We start from the raw sequence: 23,734 nt of genomic DNA, 5'->3' as shown, positions 1-23,734 counted from the left end.
CCCTGCATCAGTAACTATCTTAGTCTCCTAATTTTTCTAGCCTAAGATAAGCCTTGATATCTGCTAGTGTGGATCTTCTTTGTTCTTCTTTTAAAGAATTTTAGCTATTCATGGTTCTTTCCTCTTCAGTATAAATTTTAAGATAAGCTTGTCAAATTCCACATAAAATCTGTTGGGATTTTGGTTGAAATTGATATTTTTACTTTTTTAATCTGTCCTGTCTCTCCAGTTACTCAAATCTCCAGTTACTTCAATATTCTTCATCTAGGGAGTGAACTTCTTTATCTTTAGTGTTTTTAGCAGTTTATTGGATATATCAGATTTCTGAGTTATTTGTCATGTCATCCACCTGGTATATAACTGGAGATCAGTATTCTTTAACCTTTTGGTGTATCTAGATTTCAAAAAAATGTATTAAGAATCTGTATAAATGTGGGGCGCCTGGGTGGCACAGCAGTTAAGCGTCTGCCTTCGGCTCAGGGCGTGATCCCGGCGTTACGGGATCGAGCCCCACATCAGGCTCCTCCGCTGTGAGCCTGCTTCTTCCTCTCCCACTCCCCCTGCCTGTGTTCCCTCTCTCGCTGGCTGTCTCTATCTCTGTCGAATAAATAAATAAAATCTTGAAAAGAAAGAAAAAGAATCTGTATAAATGTATAAGCTAACTTTTCAGTAGTAGGAGAAAGACAAAATATCATCTAGCAAGTTTGAATCTTCCTGAAGAACAGAATTTTGTAAATAGGAAGACAATGTGCGTAAAAATGCCTGTACTTTTTTCATTCTTTATTACTTTTGTGAAATATCTGGTCTTTTGGCCTATATGAGTTGAGTGAGGTTTTTTTGCATTTTATGTGCCTTGGGTAAACTAAGAATTTAAAAAGGAACTTAATCCCTCACAAGAAAGAAATGGTGATTATGTGATGTGATGGAGTTGTTAGTTAATGCTGTGGTGTTAATCATTTTGCGGTATGTAAGTGTATTACATTAACACGTCGCATACCTTAAAATTAGACAGCATTATGTCAGCTGTATGTCAGTCTGGAAAGCTGGAAAAAAAATAGGGAATTGATTGAGTTATTATATTTAAATAGAGCTGGAAAAAAAATAAATGTAATCCTAGGACTACAGTGCTAATTTTTAGCAGCAAGAGAACCACACTATGACTAAAAGTAAGTATATATTAAAACTCCCACCCAAGATTTAGAATAGAAAGTGTTAGTAATTAAGCAATATGAATTATTTGTAACTCCCATTGTAAGGTCCTAAAACTATTCATAAGCCTTCCAAGCTGCTACTATTCATTGAGCAGGTATATGACTGAGCAGATGAATAGACACAGAACACATTGAAATTGTTTTTAAGTCTAAATCTGTGGTAGTTGTTGGTAATTGGAGAGGCAGCGTAGCCTAATGGTGGAGAACCTGGACTTTGGAACCAGACACTGCCTGGTTCTCATACTGGCTCTGCCACTTACCGGCAATAGGTAAGGTAGTTAACTATTTTTGTACTTCAATTTCCTCATCTGTAAAATGAGAATAATAGTAGTGCCTACTGCATAGGTTTGTTATAAAAAGTCTATTAATATATGTAAAGTCTTTAGAAAATTCCCTGGGACATATGAGGAGGTTCATAAGCGTTATTATTAAGGTATTCTTATTGATCATTATCAGAAATATCTCTAATTCTAAGGATCTTACATATATTGAGAATAATGTATGTAAGTGCCTCATTCTAGAGTTGGCATATGGCATGAACACAATAAAACGATACCTGTATTATAACCATGAAGTGTTCATTTTTCTTATCTAATTGCCTGCAGAATCTTACTTTGTTCCAGGAAAAAAAAGGGAGGGGGGATCATCATTGTTTTTGAGAGTGTATTACTTTGTTGTCCGTATAATTTTTAATAATTATAATAACGTCTCTTTACTCATATATGCTACACAGTGTTCCGGGTGCTTTACCCACATTATATTATTTCTAGGCCTTAAAACAGTCCTCCACTGTTTCAATGAGGTACACTTTTTTCAAGGTTCAGAACGAGGGGATATTTTTGATAATTTCTAAGAGGAACTTTTTTTTTTTTTGAGGGAAACACTAACGTGATTTGATTTCTTCAACAAACATTTTTAGATTAAAATCAAGATCTTAGTCTTGTTAAAAAAACAAACTTCATTAAAAATGAATTGCTGAGGGGCGCCCGGCTGGCTCAGTCAGTGGAGCATGTGACTCGTGATCTCGGGGTTGTGAGTTCCAGCCTCTTGGGTATCAAGATTACTTAAAGGTAAAGAACCTTTAAAAAAAAAATGATGAAAATCTGACTATATTAATTCCCATAGTGGTAATATAATCTTTACCTTAAAGTAATTTAAATTTTGGTAGTTTATATTAACCAAGTTTGTATAAGCAGGGGAGTTAAGCTTTATTACAAACACATCCTTCATCCACTCTAACTGAAAGTAGCCATCCTGGAATAATGGACTAGGCAGTTTGGGCGACTAAAGTAGCTGGATGCATGTATTCAGGTTTTTGAAGGAAGAGAGAGGATAAAAGGTTTAGAAGAAGCAAGGAGGAATATTCCCCTTATTTACAGGAAATGTGGAAGAGAAGCAGCAGTCTCCAGATGAGAGCGCTTCCGGAGACAGCCGGCTTTCAGTTAGGGAACAGAAGGGAGGCCTGTCAGAGAGAAGGCTGAGGAGTAGAAGAATTTCCACTCAGTGTAAATTAGCCATTATCATCATTATCAGTGTCATCATCATCATCATTATTAACGTTAGATTTTGTGATTAGCTATTGTGTAATACTGTTCTTACTTCTGGATGCTTGAATAAACTTTATACCGTGGTATTGCTATATCACTTATTGCTGATTAAATATATTTTATTTTCTGTAAAAGTTTGGGTATCAGGCCTGTGATAATAAGCATCAAATTATTCATTATCCTATCATACTTATTGGAAAAGATGTTTAATCTCATTTTTGGAATAACTACCATATGCCAGGCTCTTATCTGTTGCTAGAGATACAAAGACATGTAAGATATGATACCGCTTCTCGAAGAGTGTGGGTTAGTGAGCTCACCAGAATATACCCCGTATGTGCGCATGTGCTTCGAAGCATACACACCTCTCGCTGTTAGCAGTGGTCACCTCTCAGACAAGGAAATGAAAAGGGTGACATAGTAAGGGGAGCTTTCCATGTTTAGCCTGTGTTTTTTGACTCTGTTATTTTTTTTAAAATTCTATAGCTCATTAATAAAAACACTAAGAATTCATGGAAGTCATAGTTTTTCTCTGTAACAATTAGAAGGAGGAATTGTGTTTTTTAAGCCTTTTGTTTCTTTCAGGCAGGGATACCAATGGGACCAATGCAAGCAGCAGGAATGCCTTACCTGGGACAAGCACCTTTCCTGGGAATGCGTCCTCCGGGCCCACAGTACACTCCAGACATGCAGAAGCAGTTTGCTGAAGAGCAGCAGTAAGAGACCTCAGGAGTCAAGCATAAAGATGCATGATAGCTGCTATTTTAAGAGCGGTCAAATGTTCTTTCATGCAGATTTGAAGCCAGTACAGTCATGTTGCCTTTAAGATACTTGGCAATACAATTTTCTGTATAAGTTTTAAGCAAGAATGGACCTTACGGACCCTCTAATTCAACCCTTTAATTTTTACATTTAGGGAAAGTGCAGTCCAGAGGATGAAGTGGCTTGTCAGTCCAGGTTACACAGTTACTAGCAAAGCCTGGACCCAAATGTAGGCCTCCTGATGCCCCAAGCATTGCTCTTTCTCCTGTACAACACTGCCTTCCCAAGTCAGTTTCTTTTTTGTCTACCTCCCTGTCTGTTTTTTGAGATTATTTTTGAATGCAAAAGGTTTTCTCTTTCTCTTGCAAATTAGACAAGAAATAAATTCATATCTATAATTTAGGTAAATCTTTTTTTGGACTCATTTCATATATTTTGAAACTAATATAATAGGGAAATAGTATTGTCATAAGAAAATTAAGTATAATTAGCGGTGAGGTTTTTAGTTCTAGAAATGTAAGGTGATATTGCTAAAACTATTAGAAGTATGAATATAACACAGTTTACTCATTTCATTTATTTTGGAATTAATATAATGGGGAAATAGTATTGTTATAAAAAATCAGATATAATTAGCAGTGAGGTTTTTAGTTCTAGAAGTGTAAGGTGATATTGCTGAAACTATTAGAAATATGAATATGACACAGTTGATAATCTCTGAAGCTAGTTCTTTACTAGATTGTTTTGCCTTCAGAAAACGATTTGAACAGCAGCAGAAGCTCTTAGAAGAAGAAAGAAAAAGACGCCAGTTTGAGGAGCAGAAGCAAAAGCTCAGACTTCTGAGTAGTGTGAAACCTAAGGTAATGTCTTCCACCCCCGCAGCACACATACACCCTGCGTGTGCCTCTCACTCATTCAGTGGATTATGTCACTTGGGCACCAGCCCAGGCTCAGGCTGTGGTTGATTCATTTGGGTCTATCCAAGTCTAAAAGTGAAGAATTCTTCTTTTCCTGTAAGACACTGTACTGTTGAACGGAATGGGAGATTAACCATCATCTTCTCAATTCTTTTTTACTACCATTGGTATGTTTGCCATCTTTCCTTGGGAAGATTAATAATTGATCTGAATATTAATTAATATAGGATACTTAATATCATTTGTGTCCTGAAGTGTTTATAAATGAACCCTTTAATATTTTTGTGTTTTATACAGTGTCATTTGATGCCTTTGGTGTACTTATACACTTAGCAGTGTTTTTCTGACTTGGAGAATTCCCTATCCAAAGTACGTGGTAAAAATATAGAAAACAGACCAATATCTGTACTTTCAATTTGGGAGGATCTAGGATGAAGTGAGCCATACGTGAAGATATATCCATATATCTCTTGTCTCTTAGACAGGAGAGAAGAGCAGAGATGATGCTTTGGAAGCCATAAAAGGAAACTTGGATGGATTTTCCAGAGATGCTAAGATGCACCCTACTCCTGCATCACACCCTAAGAAACCAGGTGAAGTTTAATTTAAAATTTTCCTTTCGTCGGAAGGTTATTTCTTGTGTGTTTAATTGACCACTGCGTGTGTGTGGAGAGTCAGTGCTTATCTCATCCTTTTAGCTGAGAAAGACTTGGATGTTTTAAAATTTTCAGGAGGTTAAGAATAACATATCATTAATAGACGAAGAGTTGTTGACTCATTCAGCCAACCAAGTACTCTTTTCTCCTGGCATAGATTACGTTGATAAATGTTATCTTAGACCCTTGTATTGTAGAAGCTTTTATAGGTGAGATCAGTGGGGAATAATCTAATATTGGCACAGTGACCAGTTCTTGACTTTCTGGGACAGCTTTAACTCTGTCCTATTAAATTCACTTGTTAGATTATATACTGATTCTCATTCCACGTGTGCCCCAAAGTAAACTACATAGCAAGCTTGAAAAGAGAATGGATATAGCAGTCAGATTGGGTTCAGAAAGGAAAAACATAAATAAAAATGAAAATTATAAGCGGAATACTTAGGAAGTAATTGAAAAATAGATATTGGAATGTGAAACCAGACCCTGCGTGGAACTTAGAAGAAGGGAGAAAGCAGAGATGAATGGTCATCGTTAGGGCAAACACTGTTCTGTCCGTATAGAATGCCGTTTTCGGACAACTAGGTGTAGTTTAACAACCTCGTTGTTAAATAATAAATTGTTCTTTTGATGTTTAAGTGGTCTCATGAGTTCAGTCAACATGCATGCATCAGCTGTTTCTAGTTAACTGCTTTGTGCTTATCCAAAAAAAGATTTTTTGAAACAAGCCCAAGAAGTTTCCAGAGCTTCTCCAGTTGAGGACTTACACCTAGGCCTCAAGTACATAAAAAGAGTTTTCAGCCGTTTACCCACCAAAGGCATCCCTTAATCCCCCTGCTCCTACTGACTATTCACCTTAAACTATGAATTATACAACCTATCACATAATTTTATATTTCTTCTTAATCATACATATCACTGTGAGAGTTTGTAAGCCAAAATATATATAACACATAGATTAACATAACTACAAATATAAAGAAACAGGGCTTTAGCATTTGCAGCCTTATTGCTGGTAAATAGGGTCCATTTAAAAAACACTCATAGTAGCTCTCAGTTTTCCATTATTACTAGTTTCTACGAGTGCTGGTCTGAGAACCCAGATTGAGAACTTAAATCCACACTCTCGTAACCATTTTTAGAAGGGGTTGGAATTCACTGGGTCATGGCTTTTTTTTTTTTTTTAACAAAATTAATTAAAACAGTAGTTTTGGATATTCATTTTGCATCTTCCATAAAACCTGGCAGCATTGAATGTTCTATTTTATGAATTCAAAAGAGAAGCATGTGGTGTCCCCATTTTTCAGATGAGAGTCTTTTTTTAAAAAGACTGCTCCTGTGGCATTAGAGTTTAGTAAATGTTAAGGCAATTTAAAGTAGTTAAAAATATGAAGAAACTTTATGTGTAGAAAACCCTAAAGACCACCAAAAAAATGTTAGAACTAGTAAATTCAGTGAAGTTATAAAGTCACTATGTAAAAATCTGTTGCACTTTCATACACAGTAAACTATCAGAAAAAGAAATTAAGAAAACAATTTCATTTACATTGGCATCAAATAGAATAAAAAACCTAGGAATAAATTTAACCAAGGAGGTGAAAGACTTGTATACTGAAAACTTCTAAGACATCAGTGACAGTCATTGAAGAAGATACACACAAAAAAGGAAAGATATTTTGTGCTCATGGATTGGAAGAATTATTGTTAAAATGTCCGTGCTACCCAAAGCAATCTACAGATTTCAGTGCAATTCCTATCAAAATTCCGGTGGCATTTTTCACAGAAATAGAACAGTCCTAGAATTTGTGTAGAACCACAAAAGACCTCAAGTAGCCAAAGCGGTCTTAAGAAAGAAGTACAAAGCTAAAGGCATGATGTACCCTGATTTCAAAGTATATCCCAAAGCTGTAGTAATCAAAACAATACGATACCGGTATAGAAACAGAAACATAGATCAGTGGAGCAGAATAGAGAGTCCAGAAATAAATCCAAACATATATGGTCAGTTAATTTATGACAAAGGAAGCAAAAATACACAATGGGGAAAGAAATGGTGTTGGGAAACCTGAACAGCCACATGCAAAGGAATGAAACTAGATTACTATCTTACACCATACACAAAAATTACCTCAAAATGGATTAAAGACTTGAATGTAAGACCTGAAACCATAAAACTCTTAGAAAAAAACACAGGTGGTAAGCCCTTTGACATTGGTTTTGGCAATGATTTTTTTTGGATCTGATTCCAAAATCAAAGGCAACAAAAGCAAAAATAAACAAGTAGAACATCAAACTAAAAAGTTTCTACATAGCAAAGGAAGCCGTCAACAAAATAAAAAGGCAACCAGCTGAATGGGAGAAGATATTTGCAAATCATATACCCATAAGGGCTAATATCCAAAATATACAAAGAACTTATACAACTCAATAGCAAAAAAAAAAAAAAAAAATCTGATGAAAAAAATGGGCAGAGGATCTGAATAGACCTTTTGCCGAAGAAAACATACAAATGGTCAACAGGCATATGAAAAGATGTTCAAGATCACTAATCACTTGGGAAATGCAAATCAAATCACATTGCAAGCTACAATGAGGTATCACCTCATACCTGTTAGCATGACTGTCATCAAAAAGACAAGAAACAATAAATGTTGGCAAGGATGTGGAGAAAAGAGAACCCTCATGTATTGTTGGTGGGAACGTGGGTTGGTGCAGCCACTGTGGAAAACAGTGTGGAGGTTCCTCAAAAAATTAAAAATAGAGCTACCATATGATCCAGCAATTCCACTACTGGTTATTTATCCAAGGAAAATAAGAACACTAACTAGAAAAAATACATGCATCCCATGTTCATTGCAGCATTATTTACAATAGCCAAGGTATGGAAGCAACCTAAGTGTCCACTGATGGATGAATTGGTAAAGAAGATACGGTGTATGTATACAACAGAATACTACTCAGCCATAAAAAAGAATGGAATCTCGCCATTGGCAATAGTGTGGCTGGACCTTGAGGGTGTCAGGCTAAGTGAGATAAGTCAGAGAAAGACAAATACCATATGATTTCACTCGTATGTGGAATCTGAAAAACAAAACGAAGGAAGGAGAAGAGAATGGTAGTTGACAGAAGAAAGTGGGGTGGGAGGTGGGTGAAATGGGTGAAGGTGGTCAAGAGGTTCCAACTTCCAGTTATAAAATAACAGTCATGGGGTTGTAATATACAGCATGAGGACGATAGTCAGTAGTTTTGTAGTGCATATTTGAAAGTTGGCTTAAAGTTCTCATTATGAGGGGAAAAATTTTTTTGTAACTTTGTATAGTGACAAATGGTAATTAGACTTATTGTGGTGATCATCTCACAATGTGTATACTCTTATCGAATCACTGTGTTGTGCACCTGAAACTGTGTGTGTTAGCCGTACCTCAGCAACAGCAGAAACAGACTGAGAGGCACATGGTCCAGTTTGAAGCTGGCTGCGGAGGGGCAGACATGGAGATAGGGATGATGTTGCCTTTATCTGTTTCTGTGTGCGACTCTAGTTTTTGAAAGTTGATTTATTTAAAATTTTGTGGATTTTGAAAAAAGAATGTGAAGAAGCAAAAATGATATTAAATGAAGTCCCTGTAGAGAAGGTTTATTACATAAGTAAATCTCACATTTAACAGTAAAGAGCTGCAATGATGTTTATAGACTTTAGAGCCAAAGATCTCTTAAACATAGTCCTCAGTCAGGGTTTACTTTCTTAAATTCACTGTTGAGTTGTTTGACTTAGCACTTTATGGTGTCCCAATCTCGATGCTTTTTACAGTACCATCTTGGTATTTTGTTTAATGTTCTTTTGTACTTTTCATTCCTCAAGTGGTAATTTTACTGATGTGAACTATGTATGCGAAGTGTATGGATTAGGCACGGTATGTCCAAAGTGACAAGTATGTGTCATGCATTGTTTCTATCTGGCATAATAAAATTTAATCATCAGAGTACTTATCTGTCCAAAATGTATTCAGCAGCATGGAGGTAGGTTTTCTAATATGTGGTACATACTGCTTTGAGAGGATATTACCCCAAACAGATGACTTGGGTGTCAAAAGTAACCACCACTTCGATGTAAATTATTAGTGGTCTCGGGGGTGGGGGGGGACTGGCATAAACCAACTAAAAGAAGGAAGGAAATTTTGAGTTTTACATTTTTTTGTTTTTGAACAAAATGTAAAAATACCTATGAAACTGCTCTTTGAAAAGAAAAAAATGTGTGTAAATAGACATCAAAGTGTTTTTCATTCATTCAGTAATTCCATTTGACTCTCATTGCATGTTAGTTCTTGTTCACCTCTGCTATTCATGTTTCAGTATATTCTTTTGGAATTGTACTACATCTTAATTTCTTTTTCCTTGTTGATTTTCATTTCCATGTGTTTCATTGCCATTTTCCATTTTGCAGATTATCCCACATCATCTCATTCTACTAAAACTGTCTCCCCATCATCTGCCTTTCTTGATGAAGAAGAATTCAGTGACTTTATGCAGGGGCCTGTTGAAGTGCCCACATGTGGTCCTTCTTCCACTTCCCAGCCTTTTCAGTCTTTCCATCCCACCACCCCACTTGGCCAGTTGCATACACAGAAGGCTGGAGCACAGCCTCTCCCTCCAGGTCAGATTCCAGTGTCTTTTGCCTTACATGGTGTCCCTGGACAAATTCCTTCTTTCTCTACTGCTGCAGCCTCATACAATGTACAGAAAGCAGGTAACTCCTAGAATATTAATGAAAGCATTCTTAAGATAATCTTGGATAATTTACCTCTCTTATATAAGTAGAATAATACACTGTTGTTGGTAAAGAGACATATATGAGCACTGAATATATGAGCACTACTGAAATGCACCAAAATAGGAATCTAGACTTTTTTTTTATTCTGGGGGCTCACATTCCAGAAAAATAATTTAAAACTTTTGCTCCTAAATTAGGAGCTATTTAAACCTCCTTCGAACGTTAAAAACAAACTGATTTCTACAGATTACTCGTGTTTGGGAAAATCACCAATATTTTGTTCAGAGTAATGAGTCAAGAAAAGCTGCTTTAAAAAGTGCTCTCTCTAGTTCAGTGGTAGAACACTTGGGGGTCAGAAGCCCGGTTTCTCCATTTATTGTCAGTGTGTCCCCGGACAAATCTTTAAACTGTACCTTAGTTTAGCACTTGTGAAAAGATGGGAGGGGGGATGGTTATACACTCATTCTTGAGACATAGGTCCTAGCAGACATGTACTTAGTCCAAACTTCCTCAGTCGGCAGATGTAGAAAAACACACCCAGAGGTGATGTTACTGGCCAAGGGCCTCCCCAGTAGTGAGTTGGAAGTGTCTATCTTGTGCAGGTCACCAGATTTCTAAGGTAACACTCCTTCCACTATACCATTCTGCCTGCTGGGTCATAGAATTCTTGAGAACCAAAGTAGGTAATGATGTTTAAGTTCTCTAAAATCTCTAAAGGCTTTCGGGTCCATAAAAAGTGTGTTAGTGATTGGATTATTTCAAAATTTACATTATGTGTGGCAGGGCCTACCCTTGAGAATCTGGGGATGGAAATGGATGATTGAAAAAAAAAAAATCAGAAATTTGCAATTATATACAAATAACCCTTCATGCTGTTTGTTTAGGCCCTTCCTTGGAGGAGAAGCTCCTAGTATCTTGTGATATAAGTACGTCTGGGCAGGAACAAATTAAATTAAATACCTCTGAAGTTGGGCAGAAAGCCCTAGGCCCAGGTTCCAGTAAGAACCATCCCAGTTTAACGGCCAAAAACGGGGGTGCTGTAGATGGACGTGTAAGTGGCACCACCAGTGCAGAGGCAGAAAAGACTTCAGACCAAAACCTGTCCATTGAAGAGAGTGGTGAGCTCATGAAATACTCAGCGAAAAGTTTATTTAACCAAATGTCGCTCAAACGCTAACACCTTAAGCATTAATCTTCAAATGAATGCTGCTTGATTTTGCTAATCAGTATTTTGCTTAAAATATTTTAATGCATTCCTTTCTCAACAATTAACCCCTACAATTTTGCTCTGAATTCTTTCAGCACAGTTATTCCTTTTAAGAATTTTATGATAACCAGTTTTTAAAAATCAGAATCATTCCTGATTTTAAATTTCTTTTCCTTTTATTTTATAAAAACTCTTTTTCCCCTCTTACACTTTCTGTTCTTCCATAAGGGTTGAAAGTTAAAATTTAACTAGAAAAGTCACCAATGAGAAATAGTTTTCCTTCTCTGAAATAAATCATACACACTGCTGCCTTAAAAATCCAAGTTTTTATAAACTCAGCTTGCAGAGATGAATTAAAATTTGCATGCCCAGGAGACAAACTTGTGGAGGATTTTTTCTGAACAAAATTAAAAATCCTATACATCTAAGGCAGCAGTGTCATACTCAGGTAAAAAAAAAAATCAAACTTTGCCAAGAAATATTAGTACAAGCTGCAAGGAAAGCTTGAGCAATTACATTTTTTTACATGTGTGATTTTTAAACCACCAGCTGTCATGTTTTCTCCTTTAATTTGTAATACATGTGAAATGGTGCAAGCTTCATGTGGTTCAGAATATTGATTTGGTACATCCTAGTTTTTTTCGCTTACTCTTTAGGACATAGTTTATGTACAAGAGTTGTTTAGAAACCAGATCTTTTCATTGTATTGGTGACTTTTTTTTAGTATCTTCAACCAGCGCTCTTCTTATAAAAAAGGGGGACTCAGTGGAATTTCCCCATCTTCTGCATGGACCGTTATGTATGTTAAATAGTGTTTCTTATCTCCTAGGTGTGGGTGTATTTCCCTCACAGGATCCTGTTCAGCCCAGAATGCCTCCTTGGATTTACAATGAGACTTTGGTTCCAGGTAAAAAAGCTGCTTTGTCCAGGATTACCATCTGGATATTAAACTTTAAGTGTTGAAAACAGAGTTGTGAATATTTACTGTTGTGGTTACAAAATATACAGAAGGAATTTTAACTTTTTTCTTATTTTTTTCTGAAAGAGTACAGAAAATTTAAAAGATCTGATATTTCTTTTTTTTTTTTTTAACGATTTTATTTATTTATTCGACAGAGATAGAGACAGCCAGTGAGAGAGGGAACACAAGCAGGGGGAGTGGGAGAGGAAGAAGCAGGCTCATAGCGGAGGAGCCTGATGTGGGGCTCGATCCCATAACGCCGGGATCACGCCCTGAGTCAAAGGCAGACGCTTAACCGCTGTGCCACCCAGGCGCCCCAAGATCTGATATTTCTTAAGACAGCCTTATATGTGAAATAGCTATATAAATGTGAGAGAAATGTTTTGCTTTAATGTTCTATTGACGATCATAGACTATTATTTCTAAAAGCTTTGCTTAGATTTATCATGCTTTAAAAGATATTGTTATCTCATAGATTATTAATAACTTTGCAAGAATAATAATAATACGGGCACGTGGGTGTCTCAGTTGGTTAAGCGTCTGCCTTTGGCTCAGGTCATGATCCCGGGGTCCTGGGATCGAGTCCCACGTCAGGCTCCTTGCTCAGTGGGGAGCCTGCTTCTCCGTCTCCTCTGCTGCTCCCCCTGCTTGTGCTCTCTCGTTCTCTCTCAAATAAATATATAAAATCTTTTTGTAGTACTAATACATTTAATGCAGTTTTCTGAACTCTTACTGATTAATTTTTATATTTTAAAATAATGTCTTATGTGAAATAAAAAACCAAGTAGCATCTTTTTCAACATTGGAAGGTGGTGTTTACCACCTGAGCCAAAAAATATCCCTAAGGTGCATATTTCGTGATAGTGTCCAGTCGATATGAGGAGATACTCTATTGAGCCATGGCTGATGTGCCTACAGTAATGACTATTGTAGCAGCGTGTGTTAATCAGTCTTTATTGTAACATGTTCACTTTGCTCTATTTTGCCAATCCCTGGAAAACTGTCGCTGAACTTCTTTTGGGGGAAAAACCAGTAATGTCTACTTTACATCATAATCGTATACTCACCAATTGAAAGACTATTTCCCCCAAATCCTATGGGACTTCAGTTGTGCATAAAAATAATAGGTTTTCTTCCAACTGCTCATTAGACAATTTGCATCTTCTTCCTCTCTGTCTTCAAGCCAAACAAACAAACAGAACCCAGATCTGCTGTATTTTGGAGTTCCTTCCATTTTCTGCCAGCTTGTATCTCTTTCTCCCTCGTTCCGAAAATACATCCACACATAATTTTCTAACCAAAATATGTGTTCTTATAGCTAGCCTACTAACCTATAAACCGTAGTTAAATACTGCCTGTAAAATTTTTGCTTTAAATGTTTTTTTTTTTCTGTCTGCCTTAGCCCTACCCACTGTCATCCCCCAAAACTCCTCTGACTAGGGTTGCCAGATTTAGCAAATAAGCATACCTAACATCCATTTAATTTTGAATTTCAGATAAATAGTAAATAATTGTTTAGTATAAAACTATGTCCCATGTGATATTAGCATCCTCTATTTTATATGGCAACCTCGTCTCTAAGAGCCTTTCCCATTTTGTCCTTTGGAAACCCTATTGGATTGTGGAAAAACTCCTCAGCAGTCCCTTCCTTTTTTTTTTTTTTTTCAAACATGTATCCTGCTTTATCAACTTGACTGAAAGTATGGCTTTCTCTGAAAGCTCTATTCCCATAGCACCTTACTCAGTGCTATTTTTGCTTATAGCCTCTAATTCACTGGGGGAGGAGACAGGTGGTATTGGTACAGTTCTCGCCTCCCCACTGCTATTTTCAAACTATTCCCACAACATTGCTCTACAACTTCTCTTTTAAAGTGCAAAGCATCTGTTTATACCACCTCCATCTTAATATTGTTACTATCTTCTGAATTCTAAGACTTTCTCTGACCGTTAGCCCCAAATCTTCATCTTTAGGACCAAGTTCCAACCTGGCTTCTAAGCTGCAGACTCTGATTGTGTGTTGGATATTTCCACTTGAATAACCTTTACAGCCATTCAAACCCTAACATGACTTCAGTTCTATTAAAGCAGTTTGACTTAAGATCATTCTTGTGTGAGCAACAATGACAAAAAAGAGCAATCGCTTTTAATGTTTACATTTGTAATCTGGTCTTTCCTTTGATAGATGCCTATAAGAAAATTTTAGAAATCACGATGACTCCAACTGGAATAGATACTGCTAAACTCTATCCCATTCTGATGTCATCTGGACTTCCCAGGGAAACTCTTGGACAGATATGGGCCTTAGCTAATCGAACTACACCTGGCAAACTTACTAAGGAAGAACTTTATACTGTTCTCGCCATGATAGCAGTCACACAGGTAGACATTGTTTCTTAAGTTAGATCTAATAATTTTTCAGTATAAATCCTATTGACTACAACCTTGTAGAGCTCCCTGTACATTAAAATTTAGATTATTTTTAGGATACAGTACTTCAAAACTGTACAGTTTTGTTTGATTCACATACTGGCAAAATACTCTTTTGTTTAAAGACTGTTTAGTATATTAACATTCTCTGACCTAACTGTATCCTTTCTGAACTTGAAAGTTATTCAGTAGTAGATGAAATTACTCTTCCTGTTTTTGAAGTCCATATTTAAAATTCCTTAGATATAAAGTATTCTTGGTCTGGTAGCAATTTTTCTCGTAATACAAAATCATTGTAAGTGATTTGATGATAATGAGTTAACTGAACTTGTCAGAGAGTACGGTGTCACCATTGAGCTGTGTTAACCAGTTCTTTGCCCGATATTAGGTTTACATGAACCTTGTAAGTTATTTTCTCGTGTCAGATTCATGAGTTTTGGGACTTAGGGTGGAAAGCTATCAGGACTACAGATTTTACATTTAGGTCTCCCTTTGATTGTATGTGGTTTGCAATCCCCTAAAATGTTTCCATTTTCCTTCTATTCTGTATAGAGGGGTGTTCCTGCCATGAGTCCTGATGCTTTAAACCAATTTCCAGCCGCTCCTGTTCCAACTTTAAGTGGCTTTCCTATGACTTTGCCTACTGCGGTGAGTCAGCCAACTGGGATGTCTTCAGGCCCTGCAGGCTCCATACCCCTCAACCTTGGACAGCCAGTCTTGGGCATTAACCTTGTTGGGCCAGTTGGGGGAGCTGCAGCCCAGGCTTCCAGTGGCTTCATGCCAACTTACCCTGCAAATCAGGTAAGTGGAGAAGCGGTGCATATTCCAAATAATCCCTGAAAGTGAATCTGGGCAGCTTTTTTTCCCAGGATGCAGAGAAGATTGTGATGGACACGAGGTGAAAAGTAAACAGTAGTAAACAATACAAAATTCAATTTCTCATTATTTTTAAAAAAATGAAATTTCTTAAGCCTTAAGAGATTTGAATTTTGGCTAAAAGTTTATATAGTTCTTTTATAGTATATACATTTTAAACATCAAGCTTCATGAGGTTAACCAAATTTCTAGATTCTGTCTTTTGGAAAAGCTACTAAACGTGAAATTCAAGTGCTTCCATTTATTTTTCACTTCTCAGATTAGCAAAAAGTTTAGGAAACATAATAGTGTCAGGGAAAATGGTTTGCTGGTGCAGCCTTCTTGGAAGGCAGGTTTGGCAATAGCTACCCAAATTCTATATGTCTGTATCTTCTGACCTAGCAGTCACACTATTAGGAATCCATCCCATTAACAAAAATATGCAAGGATATTTGTCATAGCATTGTTTGTTAGAGTAAAAAGTTAGAAATAGCTAAATGTCCCTCAGAAGAAGGAAGGTTAAATAAATTTCGCTTCATCCATATAGTGGTAAACTATTTGGTCATTAAAATGAATGATCTACATGTACAACATGGAAAAGATGTCTACATTATATTTATAATTACGTCTTTGTTTTAAAGTGCGGAACAACGTGTAGTATAAGCTCATTTTTCTATAAAACAAATGAACTGTTCACGGTACTTCCAGAGCATGTGATTAGGAGCCAGTGTTTGTTGTTGACTTTATACATATACTAATGGATTATAATAAGCTTGTATCACTTTTGTAATTTACATCATGTATAAAATGTTTTTTAAAAATGGCGGATTCTCAGTAATAAATGTGATTCAGCTGTTTTAAAATTGTGTAGATTAGTTCTTTAAACCAATCTTTTACCTTTTGTACAAAAGAGTATCTAAAAATACAAGACAGGGGCACCTGGGTGGCTTAGTCGATTAAGCTACTCACTCTTGATTTTGGCTCAGGTCATGATTTCAGGATCATGAGATCAAGGCACGAGTCAGGTTCCATGCTGGGGGTGAAGTCCGCTTTAGATTCTCGCTCTCCCTCTCCCTCTGACCCTCCCACCACCCCCCCAAAATAAAAAAATACAAGACAGATTCTTGCTTTAGGTACTCGAGTTGGTGTTAAATCTAAAGTGTTGTTCTTCTAAAATTAGTCATGCCTATCTAATTAAGGTCCTAAACTGAGAGATTTAAAAGGTAATTTTTGAGTTTGACAGTTGTAAATTTGTTGTTTACTCTTTTATCAATTCGATCTCTCTATTTAAATGTCCTCTATAAACTTAGGTGGTAAAACCAGAAGAAGACGACTTCCAAGATTTTCAAGATGCTTCTAAGTCAGGCTCCCTTGATGACTCATTCAGTGATTTCCAAGAGTTGCCTGCTTCTTCAAAAACAAGTAATTCCCAGCATGGAAACAGGTAGAAAAGGGTTGAATATAGTTAACATTGTGTTTAATAATGGAGAAAGAGGCATCCATAGTGAGAAGCCTAAGTAAGAAATTTACTCTCATGCTTTCCTTGATTAGTCCCTCTTTATTCATACTTTTACCATTGAAACTTTTCTCCCCATCGTCCACCTAAAACTTTAGCACTACCATTTCCTCCCCAGAACACACCTGCTTGCCAATATTTTTTTCTTTGCCTGTGCTAAACCTGATTATAGCTGAGTGAAGCTGTGCGGTGATGACTTTATGTTCTTGTATCAGAAGCAAGTCTTTGGCTATTGAAAAGCTTTTTAGACAGAGGCACGTAATTTGATATTTTTGCAATATAACATACTGTTGATTTTCCACAGAAATAATAATTCTGAAATCTAAACATGATTATTTATTCATGTCTCCCTTATGTTTAAGATCAGTGACTTTTAGGCCTTCAGATTTCTGTTCGTTTGTTTGCATACATATTTCTCTAACGTCTTATGTACTAGCTTCACTTTTAGGTTACAGTAACTGTCTCAGTATGTTGCCAGCACCTTTCCATCATTTTTTTAAAGTTTTTAGGGACGCCTGGGTGGCTCAATCAGTTAAGCGTCTGCCTTCGACTCGGGTCATGATCTCAGGGTTCTGGGATCAAGCTCTGCATGGGGCTCCCAGCTCAGTGGGGAGTCTGCTTCTCCCTCTCCCTCTACTGTTCCCCCGCCATGCTCTCTCTCTCAAAAAAATAAAATCTTTAAAAAAAAAAAAAAATGTTTTTAGATACTACTTCTTCCACAGAATGGAACATATACCAGACTTTGAGCAAGCAATAGGAATTTCTTTGGTTATTTCTGGAACTTGTTTTTGTCAGGATACATTTACCATTTCTCTTATGTTCCTCTTGGTGCAATATCATTCATCTTTTCCATTTTAACCAATTGATTATCTCTTAATGCTTCCTGCATATACACTGTAACAAGAACTAAGGGACAGGCATTGTAGGGAATTGCGAATTAGGAAAAGAACTATTCTCTTGATTTGAAGAATACGTCAGACAAACGTAAATGACAGAGGAGAAACATTTGAGGGATGGGACTGTAAAGTGCGGGGACTTCCGAGCCTGCTACACTGGCGCACACACTTAACCGATAGACACAATAATAATACTTCTTTCTCTGCTCTCTTCCTTCAAACAAAATGTGTATGTTCTGTCTAGAACCTATCTGAATGACTCAGGGCATCTCAGATTACGCGCATAAAATTAGATTCAGTGTTTTCCCAGTCAAAGCTAAATTAAAATTTGTTAAATCACTATCCCTTTTGTTGGTGAATCATGTGACCATATCCAGTCACCAAATCAGAAACATGTTATTTATTTTTGGCTCCCCGCTCTCTCCTTTACCGCCATTGACTCTGTCAGCTCTGCTTGGCCTGGAAAAAGGCTGCGTGTGCTCTTGCCCCTGCCTATTCTTTTGACCATTGCCCTTCCCCCACAGTTGACGCTCCAGCCATGCCAGAATGATTCCAAACTGAGTCTGCTCTTTCAGGCTTCTGACCTTTTATCTTCTTCAATCTGAAGTTCTCTCTATAGTTAATTCTAGTTCTATTTCAAAAATCAGTTTAACATAGGAAGTTTTTACTATCCCATCTGTATCAGTTGCTACCTCAAAGATGAGGGCCCTTCCCTCATTTACTGCCCTAGTGCCTTCTGGATATCTGTACCCTGATGACTGGGTTACTGTTTACCTTCCTGGGCTGCCGTACCTGAGGACCATCTTTCACGGCTATATATGTAATACTGAGCCGTATTATGTAATTAAGAAAGGATTATTGGATGAATGTGTTGCAGTATGAAGGTTATAAACCAATTCATCAAATTAGTGGTTTACTCCTCTGGGCGGGGGGAGGGGGAGGAGAAAAAACCTCTCAGTAGGTGAAATTGAAATTTGGGCATAGAAAGCTTTAAGATGGTGGCCAGATCCAAGATATATGGGATATTAGCAATTTTTTGTGGCATTATCTCCACATAATAGTTTACTTTCATACACAGTCAGACTTTATAGACTTTTTTTTTTCAGTTCTGGCTTGATTACTTCCATGCTTACATGAAAACATTTTGCTCATGTCTAAGAACCCACACTCATTGTTTATTTACTCACTGAAAACATTTACTTACCATCTGCTATATGCCAGACATTGGGATAGGCTCTAGAACTACAAAAGCAGAAAACGCAGTTCCTGCTATAAAGAAGCTTAGTTTTATCTGGGTATTTATAGAATCTGATAAAATTCTCTTAGAATTGGTCCTTCAGTCTTTGTATGTGTGTACATGTATAATGAATTCCCTAGTTTAGATCTCTATTCCATATTATGAGTTTATTTTAAAGGGATATTAAGCCGAGGTGAGACTGCTTTGGGCCGAATTTTTTTCCACTAGGTGTGGAGCCTATCACGGGGCTTGAACTCACGACCCTGAGATCAAGACCTGAGCTGAGATCCAAGAGTCAGACTCCTAACCGACTGAACTACCCACGTGCCCCCTGGGCAGCATTTTTAAGCAAAAAATGGGCATTATTGGGGCGCCTGGGTGGCACAGCAGTTAAGCGTCTGCCTTCGGCTCAGGGCGTGATCCCAGCGTTATGGGATCGAGCCCCACATCAGGCTCCTCCGCTATGAGCCTGCTTCTTCCTCTCCCACTCCCCCTGCCTGGGTTCCCTCTCTCGCTGGCTGTCTCTATCTCTGTCGAATAAATAAATAAAATCTTTAAAAAAAAAAAGGGGCATTATTTGAGAAGATGAAAAGCCAAGTAAGTTAGAAGTAGGCTGGAGTGGAGAGTATTGTGAGTCTGTGAAAAAAAATCTCATTAGTTAAGGGCAGCACCAATGTGGGATGGCTTATGATTTGTGACGTAATCTGTAAAGCATTTTAGAGATAAGAAGTGGCCTGAGAAAAGCGATCCCTGCTACTGTGTGGGGTAAATTCAGCTGCCATAGTAACCCTGTGGTGAGGTGATGGGAGGTACTCTAGGTTTAGAGTCAGGCACTGAAAAGTGTGCGTCTCAGCAATTGGTCAGACTTGGTGTCGAACTGCATGTCAGCAGAAGTAGCTGGCGCTTGAGTCAGCATGGAAGGGGATGCAGTATCATTCATTTATCTGTTCACAAAACACTTAACTATGAGCCGGGCACTGGGGATCCTGGAAAAATAAACACCACAGACATGGGCTACTGATGATAAAATAGTTCAGAAAGGATTAAGGTGTAGGGGTTTTGAGTTGGTTAGCTTCATTTTACTTTTTACATGGCAGTATTTAGTGTGGTGTCTGTTCAATCAGATGGGGGTCCCCAAATGTGGGGCGATGATCTCGTGGAAGCCGGTGGCGGCCGGTGAAAGGATTCACCCCAGGCAGAACAAAGGAGATAGAAATTTATTGAATACACCGCCAGGGAGCAGTGGGTCAGACAGCAAAGGAAAGACCATCTGCCACCAGGCAGTGGGTAGGGGCCGGTTTAAAGGGGGAAGATGGGGAAGTATGGCCACAAATGGAATTTTCCCTTTTTGGTAACTATGCCAAGTAGCCCACTGGTCTGTTAGAGCCTGTGGATATTTTTGAGCTCGGTGGACTGATGGGCTTGTCTGTATTCAGCCAGGTGGTCGCTGTGGGCCCTTTTGCCTTAAGTTTCCATGGCTCAAGCCTATTGTCTAAAACATGTCAACATTTAGCAGGGTGAGCAGCTAAGTAAAATCATCTATGACAGCCAAGTGGAGTGATTATAAAACAAATGGATGCACTGGAGAAAAAGCAAAATGCTTTTTTTTTTTTTTTTTTTTTTTTTTTTTTGGTGGCCAAATTCTCTTAAGTCTTATCTTTCAATAGAATGCAGGTTCTTAGATTTTAAAACATTATGCCTCTCACTATCCTTCACTAGTATTAAATAGTAGAAATAACAGTTTTCATATTTGGAATAGATAAGTACTTTATATAACTGGGCTAAACACTGTCATGGTGATTACAGTATTTTTTTTAATAATTTCCGAACACTAGAATGAGTTATTAATTTGTAATATGCATAAAATTACAGTGTGAGTCAGCTTTTTTTTTTTGAGTGGAATTTTATTTTGTTGACTTCAATCAGTATTTCATTACCTTGAAGGTCCTCTATTTTTTCCCAGTCTTGAAAATAATTTTAAAATTAATAATAATCAATTAAATGTCACATTCAATAGATTTTACCAGTGGGCTTTACAAGACCATAGCTAAAGTTGGCATTTCATGAAAAACAAATAGGTTGTTCAACTTTGTGATTTTTTTCCCCTCAAACATTAATTATTACTTTTATTTATGTGTAACATTCTGTTCAATGAGTTGTAGTTTAATTGCTTATGGAACTTAAAAAATCCACCTACAGTGTATAGATGATGACCTGTTTGTCAAGATCAAATATATCGCAGCTCTTTTAGTGACGTGAAATTATAATATTTGATAGCACTAAGTCCTAAAGCACTGTGGACCTCCATTAGCATGCATGCGCAAGAGCTGGGATTTTTACCTTGCTTGTAGGCCACTGATAAGACGATTTAAATGGCTGTGGAAAGATTTTTGCTTCAGGGCAAAGAACTCAATAGAAATCCATTTATATAACTTGTGTGTGTGGTATTGAATGACACAAACTAGTGGTGGAATGTAGTCATTCATATGTAAAGTTATTCTTCCAGGGAGCTGCCTGGGTGTGATAAGAAAAAGAGAAAAAAAAAATGCCGTGCTTTTATAGTATGTGTTTAAGCCATCCAAGAATTACCCACACAGATACTACTCATTACACTGTTTTTCCATCCAGGGAGAAATATGTCCACAGGCAAAAGTATCTTTATCTAATTTTGAAGTGATTGTTGTTTTGCTACAAAGATAGCTTCTGGAACCGCTGATGTGATCCTTGTGAAAATGTAAATTGTATTAACTCTACTGCGGCTTATCAGCTGTGTGAACTTCTGCCAGTAAGCGATGCAGTAAGATCAAATAAGAACAATTTACATCTCCGCTTGAACAACATTTCATAAATAGATGTTTATCTTAACTAGTCTACCTCTGCATTTTGAACCCATCTGAAAGAATAATTTATATTAAGGCTAACAGAATTTACTCTGAAATATTGGCTGTATATATTTGGAACAGTTCGCTTTTGCAATTTTATGGACCTTAAGTTAAAATTGTAGGAGGTCATCATTCTATGAGAATCTATTTCCAGAGCCATTCCAACTGTTTTTGTGGTTTACAGAGATGATTAGACGGTCAGTGTGGGTCTGACCCCTCTTCAGATAAGTAAGCAAGGAATTATCACATGGGTGGTGTGTCAGTATATTTTTCCAAGAAAAAAAGGTGTTTAAAAAAAACACAAAACATGGTTTTTAGCCTCTGCGGTGATTATAGATATAGTTTCTAACTTTTAAAAGCAGGGAGCCATGAATTTTAATCAGGTACCTGTTTGCCATTTTCATTCTAAGCTTCTATTTGATGATAAGGGAAGGATTCAGTGTTCTAGTCATTAAGAAATATCTCGTTTTCCCTTTCAGTGCCCCTTCTTTGTTGATGCCACTTGCCGGAACTAAAGCGTCAGCTTCGACGGATAAATATGCTGTGTTTAAAGGAATTGCTGCTGACAAGTCCTCGGAAAATACTGTTCCATTTGGAGGTAAAAACACGTTGTCAATTCATAAACCTATGAATGTAAGCCTTTTTAGTGGTGGCCTTTTGTGAGAAATGTATAAAACGCTTACACCATGTGTCAAGCATATATGGGTAACCCAGTCTGCCTTACTGACTTCCTTGAGTTTTAATCTCAAAGTTCCTAAACTTAATGGCCTTTTTGTCTTTTCATCATAGAGCCTGGTGATAAATACAGTGCTTTCAGAGAACTCGAACAGACAGCAGAGAGTAAATCTTCAGGTAAGTTTTTGAGTCCTTAAATGGATAAATTACTTCAATTGTTTAAAAATTTTATTTATTTTAAGTAATCTCTACACCCAGCATGGGGCTCAAACTCATGACCCCAAGATCAAGAGTCACATGTTCCTCTGACGGAGCCAGCCAGGCACCCCTCAGTTTTTCATAAAAGACATTTTTGATGGCTCTTTCAGTGATACTCCTGAACATGTCTTTATTATATTGTGTGTATGAGGGTTTCTTGGCTTTGTGCCTCTGGAAATTACAAGGAAACAAAATGTGGTTCTGCTACTGGAAATTATTTTCTAAAATTTAGGGCAAATCCCAAATTGAAGCAATTTCTTCTGAAGCTAGTGCGTTCCCTTTCACTGGAAGCCTTCAAGCCAAGTTAGACTTCTGTAAGAAGTGGAGGACTGTGACTGGTCTCAGTTATTTTAGTGTTTAACAAGAACTCGAACTGTTGGCAGTCTGTGGACTATGCAAAAGGTAGCAACCAGTCTTTTCAAGATTTTCAAAATCGGCTCTTAGTAAGATGAGGTAAGAGGGACTTATAGAAGGGCTTAAAGAGAGTAGAAGGAAATATAGAATGATAGTTTGAGAGCCATATGTGTAAAGACTGGAAGTTATGTTTGTGGTTAAATCCTAACCGGATGTGTAGGGTTTAGATAATCCATAGGGCAAATTATGTCCTTCAGAGCTTAACTGCACATGCCATGGTATTTGTAATCTCTGCGGAGGTTTTCTTCCTGAGCACAGCGCCATATTCTACCTTTGTGTGCTGAGTGCTCAAATTGGGAACATCCTTTTTAATCGTTTGGTCTCACCCTTCTGTGGAAGAGGGTGGGAGTGGGGTGGGGGATGAGAGGAGATTGTAGGAAAGGTAATGTATGTGAAAGTTCAAGGAAAAAGTGTACTGCTTAGGGGGCCTGGGTGACTCAGTCAGTTAAGCATCAGCCTTCGGCTCAGGTCATGATCCCAGGGTCCTGGGATGGAGCCGGGATGGAGCCCTTCATTAGGGTCCCTGCTCGGTGGGGAGCCTGCCT

At 37.5% G+C, this 23,734-nt stretch overlaps 1 protein-coding gene across 9 annotated transcripts in view; it reads left to right on the top strand.

Annotated features, from left to right (window-relative positions):
- The window catches only part of SYNRG (synergin gamma), an 84,918-nt gene that overhangs the window by 20,400 nt on the left and 40,784 nt on the right, over window positions 1–23,734 (top strand). For 7 of the 9 annotated variants that reach the window (XM_026517553.4, XM_048223439.2, XM_026517557.4 and 4 more), the window contains exons 4-14: window positions 3,344–3,474; window positions 4,275–4,380; window positions 4,919–5,030; window positions 9,535–9,837; window positions 10,746–10,979; window positions 11,898–11,975; window positions 14,212–14,408; window positions 15,009–15,257; window positions 16,622–16,755; window positions 22,322–22,440; window positions 22,632–22,694. In XM_026517553.4, coding sequence (XP_026373338.2) covers window positions 3,344–3,474; window positions 4,275–4,380; window positions 4,919–5,030; window positions 9,535–9,837; window positions 10,746–10,979; window positions 11,898–11,975; window positions 14,212–14,408; window positions 15,009–15,257; window positions 16,622–16,755; window positions 22,322–22,440; window positions 22,632–22,694 — 1,726 coding nt within the window. Of the gene's footprint in view, window positions 1–3,343; window positions 3,475–4,274; window positions 4,381–4,735; window positions 4,807–4,918; window positions 5,031–9,534; window positions 9,838–10,745; window positions 10,980–11,897; window positions 11,976–14,211; window positions 14,409–15,008; window positions 15,258–16,621; window positions 16,756–22,321; window positions 22,441–22,631; window positions 22,695–23,734 lie in introns of those variants that run through there. The other 2 variants (XM_044390828.3, XM_026517558.4) reach the window with 2 other exon arrangements.

This window comes from Ursus arctos, unplaced genomic scaffold (assembly GCF_023065955.2).
Source record: "Ursus arctos isolate Adak ecotype North America unplaced genomic scaffold, UrsArc2.0 scaffold_24, whole genome shotgun sequence".
Taxonomy (NCBI): Eukaryota; Metazoa; Chordata; class Mammalia; order Carnivora; family Ursidae; genus Ursus; species Ursus arctos.
This window is presented reverse-complemented; position numbering and strand designations above follow the sequence as displayed.